The sequence below is a fragment of the Strigops habroptila genome, chromosome Z (assembly GCF_004027225.2).
Source record: "Strigops habroptila isolate Jane chromosome Z, bStrHab1.2.pri, whole genome shotgun sequence".
Classification (NCBI taxonomy): Eukaryota; Metazoa; Chordata; class Aves; order Psittaciformes; family Psittacidae; genus Strigops; species Strigops habroptila.
Genome location: NC_044302.2, coordinates 76,428,596 through 76,438,418, shown reverse-complemented (window position 1 = coordinate 76,438,418; position 9,823 = coordinate 76,428,596). Strand labels below are relative to the sequence as shown.

Here is a 9,823-nt window from a genome sequence, read left to right as displayed (position 1 = left end):
TCAGCTTGTTACTTGATAAAGCAAGAACAGAAATGTGTACAAATTTCCACTGTTATAAAACATGAGATTTAATCAACTGAGACTCTTCAAAGTACTTGCCTGAGGTTTGTTAAGGAACACTAGGAGTCCTTCATGTCTATGACTGCTTTCTGGCAAAAAACTCAATCTACATCCATGTTATAACTACCTGCCTGACACAGTCCAGTGACTAGATCCTCGCACAAATTCATAACTATATCAGGGCCACTGCTGCCCATATTTTACAATAGCTGCAGCAACCTGATAGAATTAAAAATAAGCAAGTTTACTTCAAGTCAGTAGTGACACATATACAGAATATGCCTCAGTATTAATACCTCGAGAACTGATCCCTTTTGCTAGTCAGATAGTAGTGGAAATTACTTAGTGGTAGTTTGTTGTCATTGGTTTATTTAGAAACATCTAAATAATCTAAACGTCAGAGCAACCAGACAGGAACACACATGTAAGTGAAAGGAATTAGCACTTCAGTTCTCACAAACAGCAACAGTCAAAGCTCTAACCTTGCATTTTTGTGCTTTGGCATGGTGCAGAACATCCTGGTAATGCCTTGCATTTACTGATCTCACATCTTGCAGCTTGGCTGTGGGCAACAACAGGGTTTCTAGAGTTTTCTCAGGATTTCCTTCGTCAATTGCTTCATTAATCTGGCCAATTGCAATGATTCCTAGGAAATGGAAGAGTTATTAGAGACGTAGTTATCAAAGAAAGATGCAGCTTGTCCGACACCAGGTACAAACAAAGCAGCAACATGAGGAACAGAAAAATCAAATAACAAGAAGCAGAGGCAGCAACAGCAGTTGATTTAAAATTATTTTTACTCAAACATTTCTGTGAAGTTAGGTTGTGCAGTTTTCCTTTCTGCCATAGTTATTGGTTCATCTGAATCTACCTCTTCATAAAAATCAAATTTATCTTTCCTGAAAAAAGGAAAACTGACTTCCATACTTTCAGGGCAGGAATATACATAAAATGTAAGGAAACATTGGGCATCATATCGAAATATGCTCACCTACATATTGGCTCAGCGCAGAAAGTCTTATTCTCAAGTGGTTTCAGACCAGATTACTTGAAACCCTGATTTGGACAAATACATACATATTGACCTCCCAGCTGCAGCATTACATACCAACTTAACCTCACTGCTTTTAATTTCACCTTAAATAACCAACCTGACAATGTTAACCTTGGGATAAATCACTTGATTGTTCAAACCAGTGGCACCCAGGACTTCAGTCTGCAAGTAATTTTAGGGCTTGCTTACTGAAAGAGAAGCCACTCCCCTATCTGCCGCAAAAAACTATCCCCAGCTAGTGTCACTGAAACCAAGAACAGCTTATTTAGTACTAAAGACTGACTGCAAGACCACCTTTCTTAAGGCCTTTTGCAATGCCAAGTGACTTCAGAAATTCAGACAAAAATGTGATTATGTCAGTCAAATGAACTGCTCAATATCCCACCCTGCCAGGGGGCACAAGCTGCAAGCAAGCTGTGAGTGTCCTCCACAACTAGATTCGGGAAGCAATACATAGTTTTATACAGTCAGTTTTAGTATTTCTGCAATATAAAGCTTCCCTTACCAGTATAAAACAGCAGCATGCATGACACTGTTGGCACTATAGGAAGCACAAAAGTGCTGTGTATCAGTGCCACCTGGAAACAGACTGCACCTTATGAAGGCTCTTAAACTACCCTCCAGGCTTCTTCTCAATGGCACAGAACCCGAAAGCTTCCCTTTCCTTTCCTTTCTCCAGCAAATTTGGCATAACTTGGTAGCCTCAAATTTTAATATTAAAAATAAATCATACTTCCATATCCAGTGGAGAAGCTTGGTCCTTCAGCATTTTTGAATCCCAAATGACCAGCTATCACATTTAACATAGCACCACACTGTCAGGGCAATGCAGTTACATTCAGCCTCAAAAACAAACTCTAAACCCATTTATATTAGAAAAGTAGGCATAAAAAGCTACTGTCAGATAGGAAAACAAGATACCTAGAAGGAGAGCAGGACAGATAATTGCACTGCATAATTTCTTACCAACTAAAAAAGAAAAAAAAAGAAAATGGCTTGGAAATCATTTAATGTTAAAAACTTTTTCCATGGGACACTGCTCTTTGATTGCAATTTCTGGGGGAACAGAAAAGAAAAAAAAGGCAGCAAGACCGTCCAGTGCAAATACTGAAAGATACTGACAAGTGGGCAGAACCATGGCATTTGTGACATTGCAAAAGGCAGACACCCTACAATATATGTTCCAGCCAGCCAAAGCACAACCAGGAATACTTCAAGGACATTAAAAAACCAACTCTCTCTTGAAGAGTGTCTGTTCAGACAGATTCTTAGGTATCAAGGATCAGAGTGCCATCCCTCCAGGCAACATAGAGGAAAAACTACTTACTTTCATTTTCTTCTTTAATTTGCATATTAACCATGTCAATGCAGTTCTGGATATCATTCCAGCTTAAATAATCTTGGCCTTGAGATGAAGCCTCTGACTTAATAGACAATAGTGTATCAGCATAACTATAAGAAGATATAAAATACATAAGTGTATTTCGTACACAAGATAAACTGCCATAAAGAATTAATCAGATGTATCATCCATCACGTAGTGCCTAGTATTTTTTTCAGAGAACGAATTTCAGACAAACTCATCTCTTGCTAGACATTACACAGACATGCAAGCTGCCTTGCTGGTTCTACATATGCATTTCAGGATCTGAAAAAAAGCCCTGTACACTACTTCAGAGCACTTTTCTTGGCAACAGGGGATGATGGTAATACATAGGCTGGACATACACTTTGCTTTATGGTGCTACGTACACCATACAGAGAAACTGTATGGTTGACTGTGTGACTGGGAGAAACTATGGTTGGCTTCTTGACACAAAGTCAAAGAACAGGATTTCAGCCCTAGTATGAGGGCTGCACCTCCTGCAACCTCCATGCTCCCTCCATGTGGAGAATGATGGACTACAGGCAGAGGAAGTGCATTAAAAATGATGCCTCTCTCCCCATAGCTCAAGGTTCTCCAAGCAAGGGCTTTGCAGCCTGTGTCTGCTCTTAGAAGGATCATAGATCAAGATGATCTGGAAACTTTCAGAATAGTGTAAATGTTAAATAATTTTCGTATTCCTGAATCAAGCATAAAACTGCCACAATATGTCATATCAAGTACCAGTCTTCTATTTCCAGCAGAAATCTGAGAAATTAATGGTTGCCAGAAAACACAGAAGACTTATCACGTCCTGCTCCGATTTGCCGATCTGCCCTTCCAGCATTCAGCAGTCTGTGTTTACGAACTTCCGAAGCTGGAGGCTACCTATCACTTTAATAGTTGCAAACAATGCTGTGTTCCACTAATTTATCTACTCGAATTTGAAGTATTATATATTCTTAAAGGATGAGTCCCACTATTGAAGTGTTTTGTGAGATGGCAGTTCCTGATGTAAATTTTGAACTTGATATTTGATAGTGTCCAATCTTTTCTTGCTCTAATGCTCATAAGAAAATAAAAGCTAAAGTTATAAAAGATTGCAACTGTTATCAGCCTGCCCCACAACATACATACTTTTGCAGACCTATGTCATATTTCCCCTAAATTCTCTCCTCTAGGAGACACATTTTTAACAAGTTCATGACTTCTGGCAGAAAACCATTGAACACCATCTCCCTCACCGATTTTTTTCTAGCTCTGCTGTACTCCTTTGGGTATTGTGCAAAGCTTCCTGCAATAGTCAGCATATGGTTGGCAGCACATTTACATAATGACATCAGAATTTTATTTTATTCTCTAGTCCAACTAATTCCTAGTGCTTCATTTGTATTGACTGGTAGCTTAATCTTAAAGAGCAGGTCACAGTAACACCAGCCAGAAATGCTGCATTTGGGCACTTTGTGGCTTGTTTCTTGATGTTCATAATGTTACTTTTCTTATAAGCACCACCTTGCATTGGCAGAAGCCAAGTGGCAGATTAATTTTTCTCCAACTTACGGCACTCTGCTCCGTCTAACCAAAACCCTGGCCTCTTTATTCCTGTCCTGACTGTCCTCTCCTTCCTACTCAGAGACACCTAAGTAAGGGCCACTCTCAGATTCCCATCCCCTAAGAGCTACTGCTGCCCCTTTGGCCTAGTAATGTCTTCCAGCAGCACATGGAGGTTTTCCCCACCTGTAATGGAGAGGCAAGAAGTCTCCCATGTCTCCACACTCTCTGTGCTCAGGTTTCACACAAATCACAGTGCTGCCTAACAGTTTTTGCAGGTACACAAAAGAATGCAGAGATAGCAGCGCATGGCTGTGACAAGTCAGGCATGTGGCAGTGCAAGCAGCTGGCAGCTGGGTGAAGGCTATAACTCAATGTTGAACATGCACATGTGCCACAGCATTGTACTCAGCTTTTTAGCAAGCAGGACTGTGCTAAATTTTTAAGACCTTTGCAGTTCTCAAGCAAAAAAGCCCCAACAAAAACACAAAACCCAAGTCAGCTGTGGTTTAAGGGACCTCCTGGACCTTAAAGCGTTAAACACTACCTCATTCCAAAGATCATCTTTCAGTATTGCAGAGATGTTACTGATTAACGGTTTCCTGCTACAGTTTGTTCATGTTTTAGTGTCTGCAAAAATGCTTGTTGGATCTTAATGTTTGCTTTCTGAAGATATTTTTCCTGCAATCTCAAGTCCTCTGCCCTCAGACGTCTGAGATTGTGTGATTTCTCATATTTACAGATAGACAACTAGTTCAGCAATTGTCATGTGATGCCTGATTAACTTATAATACAGATGTTTATCTTGCAGCTCTTTCAGCTTAATTCACAGCACAACACAGGACAGCCCACCTAGTAAAATGCTGACTTATCCTTTTGCAGAAGTTGCCAAGTCATAGAATCATAAAATCAACTAGGTTGGAAAAGACATTTAAGATCATCAAGTCCAACTGTTACCCCAGGACTGCCAAGTCCACCACTAAACCATGTCACTAGACATCCAGTCAAGACAAAATGAGCCTTTACCGTTGAAAGTTTTCCTCTTCCAGATTATTGAAGCCAATACATGGGGTTCTGAGATGATTCTTTATCATTAGGAGGTCCTTATTTTCCAAGGCCTGGTTTAGCAACACAACAGCTGACAACATTTCTACTGCAATAGACAGTTCATCATGTGCCAGGTAGTTCTGTAGGACAATAATGTACCACAGTCAGGAAGCTAAGTAAGCAGTGTAACAAATTTGAGTTACACAGTCTAGATACCATCAGGGAGATGGAGTTAATTTAAAAAGCCTGGCGAATTTGCTAATCACAGGCATGTCAGGTTAGCAGAACACTGGTGGTAGAGCTTACTGAGTTTGCTACACATCCCTTCAGCCTTTTCTTCCTTTGGCCCACAGTCCCATCTCTTCTGGTCTTACCCTCATAGCAGGGAATTACTTTTCTACCTAATATAGTGTATGTATAATAAATACAATATAATAAAACAGAGTTAGTCCTCATTAAGAGCATGCAACAATTAAAAAATGTCAGTTGATTTGTTGCAACATAAGAGCTCAGCCAGAGCAAAGTGTGTCAAAAACCAAATTCTGTGATTTGGTATTGCCTATTCGACCAAAACCATTCATGCAACATGTAACACCATGGCAATAGAATTAAGTTCAGTTTTACACAACAACATGCTATATTTGTGCTCTTTCATGGTTTGTCTACATAACATCAGTGAGCAGCTCAAACTTTTCACTCTTACCACGGCATTCTGTTGTTGGAGGTTGAACAGCTCAGTCTGATAGAAAACAGCAGCAAATGAGTGAACAACAGGCAGCTGCGCCTCCGGTTTCATCAGTGCAACCAGTGTTTTACTAGGATCACAGTTACGAATTGTAGTATTGATATTGTCAACTGCTATAAGTTCTAGAGAACAGCAGGGAAAGAAAAGCCTATTAATTTTCATATACAATTTGCTCTGTATGCCATGTAGATGACAAGTAGGGTATTCCAAAGAATATAATTTGCTGTCATTAGAGAAAAACCAAACATATTTGTGTGAGATTCTTCAAGACACAACTGCTGAATGTTGCAAGACCAGTGTCTGTTCAAAGGTATGCAGCAAATAATTGACTGGAGGATTTCGAAGTTTCTGGACTTTTAGATATTAGTGGCTGCTTATTGTACCTTTAACCCAAAACAAGGAGCTGTCTCCATCCTAGCACAGAGAAAGCCCTAACATCCCTCCTGGGCTTGCATGTGGCAGGCACTGCGGAGTATGTCAGCTCCAGTGCCTCAGTCTTGCTTCATCACAAATGCCCCTTTCCTTCTGCACTGCATTTCCTCCCTCCTCTCCCCCTTTTGGCAGGACCTAACTCAGCTAGCTAGAACAAGCCTGTCGTGCAACAAAGACATCTTTATTGTCCATTTTGGAAGGCCTCGTTGAAATCAGCCATATATTGGGGGTTTGGGGTTTTCAGTAGCTGAACGAAGGGAAAACCACATGCTATGGCTTCTAGGACTTCCTCTGCATGCCATCTCCTCATTGTTTGTCTACCAGCATGGAAGATCAGTCCTCACAAAGACTGCCATCTAGAAATCAACCCCTTCTCTACAGCTCAGATTTTAAATCAAATAGACTACCGTAGAGGCGTACAAGCATTACTCTTTTCAGTGCCTGGATAACTTGCCTGTTTTGCTTTTTGCTGAACTGACTTCAGCAGATGTTTGAACCTAGCAGAAAAATGCCAAAAAACACTCCCCAGCTGGGCAACTGCAGAAACCTTACAATAGTCCTTAACTTAGGCACAGACAGTGTAGTTGCACACCTGGATTCAACTCTGAAGAAACCCAAGCCAGGACACACCCAGGAACACATTGTACAAGGGACTGCTCTGGTCTTGCACAAAGGGAATCAACCTTGAAAGTTAGACCGTGTGTGGCAAAGTAAAGAATGACAATTATGTAAGTGCCATTTCCATCTCCTCCCTCATCTTACGGCTTTTCTGTATACTATCATCCAGAGCATGTTTTCAGTCACCGCTGACTGCTTAAGTCTGTGCAAGACTGCTTGTACAGCAGACACCATCCACAGTTCATGTAGGCAGCAACACTCAGATCTTATTATACAACACAAAGATGTTGAAAACCTTTCTAAGCAACCAGGCCCAGCTAAACAAGCCCCTTGGTCATACAGGGCCATGTTGCTCTTGAAGGACCTCACTACTGGCTATTCCTGAGGTTACGAAAAGGAAGAAGCTCTCAAAGCTACAGCGTGCATGTTTTTTGAGAGAAAAGAGCAAAGAGGAAAAGAATCGGAGTCCACAAATGGACTAGACAAGCTCTGCAGTGAATAACTAAGATAGTGATTTCTAATTCAGGAGCCAAGCATGCAGTTTGCAAAACACAATTTACATTGTTCACATTCCAGTAACAAAACCCACTGTTTTTCCCTTTTCAAACCAAACATAAGAAATAAGTTGGTCTCGAGATCATTCTTACTGGTTTTCATACATCACATTTTCCCTCCTCATTTCCTTTACCAAGGAACAAATCTTCTAGAGAAAGTACTGCTCACCATATCCAACTGATCTAAAAATAGCCTAACATTTGAGGTAGCAAGTCAAACTTCTCTTCTGGCTTACATTGACTTCACAGGACAGCCTTTCAGTCACATTACAAAAGCAATCAGCTTGGATTGAAAGCATTGGAAATACCACCAGAGACAAGACAGCCACTAAGCCATGCCCAGATGTAGCATTTTAATGTAAGCTGAACTTCCTAGCAAAGAAGATTCCAGTCAAAAGCAACAATACATGCACTGCAAATTTAGATCCCCTTTAACTATATTTTTTTTAGAAACTATAACTTGTCTTGTGACATTCTTAGCAGGCTAAGAACAGATTAGACTTAGGTAAGTGTGTCTAAAACTGAGAAGAGTTTTCCTCTGTGATGTGATTGCAAAATATTCTTCCATGTGGTCATTCTATTTTAATTCTACAAGGATGTTCATCACTCCCAAGTGAGGATTACACTGGTAAATATTTGTTCAAGCCATCAAGCTGTGCATTGTCTTCAGTTTTAGCCAATGTGTTTACCAGTGGCTCAAGTTATTCAAAGAAAAAAGTGTAAGCTACCTCAGACAAGAGTATATCCAGTGTAGCACAGGTTGGTGGCTTGGCAATTGTGACACTGAGAACAGTTACAAAAATAAAATGCAACACATTGCTTCTGTTTGAGAAACCTTGTTTCATGCAAGAAATGGTGGATTCAGTTAACCAGATTAACATAATTAAATGTTGATGGTAAAAATTGAGTATTAAACCAGTTACTCACTAAGCTTGTGAGCCTCAGCTTCCACATTGGCCACACTAACTTCATTCTGTATTTCACTTTTGTCGAGCATATTTGGAACCCCTGCTATCTAACAGATCAGGAAAAAAAAAAAGTTTTAATTATGCTTTTAAGTTTGGTGGGAGATAAGGGATAAAACTCCTTGATGGGACACTGGTATTTAATTGTACTATTCCCTGTGCATCAAAACACATAGTAAACACAACATTAATCTTTCCCTGTGATTTTCATCTTGCTCAAAATGATGATTTTTCTCCTTAAAACCCATTAAAATCTCCTTAAAACCGATTTCTTTCGTTTGCCATTAATGATTTGATATTGCCTTTTGTTGTGCTCAAGCTTAACTCATTTTCAAATCAAACATAGTATTAGGGGTTGCATGCTATAAATTTTCTTCTTGTATCTTAGTAACAACTTAAAAGGACATCATGCTCTTTAGAGCAAATGCAGCTACTTCAGTGTTGATTAGTACATCAATTGTTCAAAAACTTTTATAAAACTGTTTTATAAGTGATGCTGAAAGCAGAGTAAATGTAATCTTTCTCTGGATTAAAATCTGCTAAAAAAAGGCAAACTGATGCAGAGTACTGTTTCATTCCATTACCTGCATTTTCTTTTCTTTAGAATCGCACAATTGCATTAGGTACCATGAGGAATTTTGTGGCAGAACTTCAAGAAGGCTCAGAGCAGGACGGTTCAAACCTGCCATCAGTGTCACTTCATCTTGCTGGTCAATAGCCTCATTCACTTGAACTAAAGCTATGTGAACTGAAATGAAAACAATGCTTATAAACAGCAAATATGCTTTTGTGAAAAATAAAAGTTCATTGCTGTTAGCATCTCACTTCTTGTAATAGCCAGCGTGCGACAATCTTTATCCAGCAAAGGATTATCTATTTCAAGACTAATCCTACAAAAGAGAGTGTCTGACTCTGTGCAAGCCTGTCTGAGAGGAGTTCAACCACAGCCAAGTGGAAGATTATGAATTAATTTTTGCTCTATATAGAAAAGGGGGTCAAAATTTACAGTATTCTGCACACAGAAGGAACTCAAATGTAAGGAAACAGGGCAGGCCATGAATGATTTGAGTGTGAACTAAGGACTTCTTACAGCACAACCCAGAAACCCAGACCATTAGTCCTCCAAAAGATTAGTAAAGAAGGAGCAGCAAGAAAACACTGTTGTAGACAGACATGAGCTACTTCTGCATATTTTATAATATTCCACAGAAATATTTTGTTTGTTCACGTGGATTCAGGTCACATCCAGCTGGAATCGGAGATTCCGAGTTATGTGCACACTTCTGTGATCCAGAACAGCTTACTGTTTATCTTGTTGATATTGCCTTGAATCTCAGCTTGTGTCAGCAGCTCCTCATAGACATCTCTCTCTTCTTCAGAGATTGTGCCATTCTAAGAAAACAAAACTGTTGCTAGTATAGGCAAAACATTTAC

At 39.7% G+C, this 9,823-nt stretch overlaps 1 protein-coding gene across 4 annotated transcripts in view; it reads right to left on the bottom strand.

Annotated features, from left to right (window-relative positions):
* Positions 1-9,823, bottom strand: part of IQGAP2 (IQ motif containing GTPase activating protein 2) — a 123,912-nt gene that overhangs the window by 39,646 nt on the left and 74,443 nt on the right. For 2 of the 4 annotated variants that reach the window (XM_030512468.1, XM_030512470.1), the window contains exons 9-15: positions 9,694-9,781; positions 8,974-9,137; positions 8,352-8,439; positions 5,779-5,942; positions 5,055-5,215; positions 2,442-2,566; positions 543-706 (exon numbers count right to left, since the gene is read on the bottom strand). In XM_030512468.1, the coding sequence (XP_030368328.1) occupies positions 543-706; positions 2,442-2,566; positions 5,055-5,215; positions 5,779-5,942; positions 8,352-8,439; positions 8,974-9,137; positions 9,694-9,781 (954 nt within the window). The remainder of the gene's footprint in view (positions 1-542; positions 707-2,441; positions 2,567-5,054; positions 5,216-5,778; positions 5,943-8,351; positions 8,440-8,973; positions 9,138-9,693; positions 9,782-9,823) is intronic. The other 2 variants (XM_030512469.1, XM_030512471.1) reach the window with 2 other exon arrangements.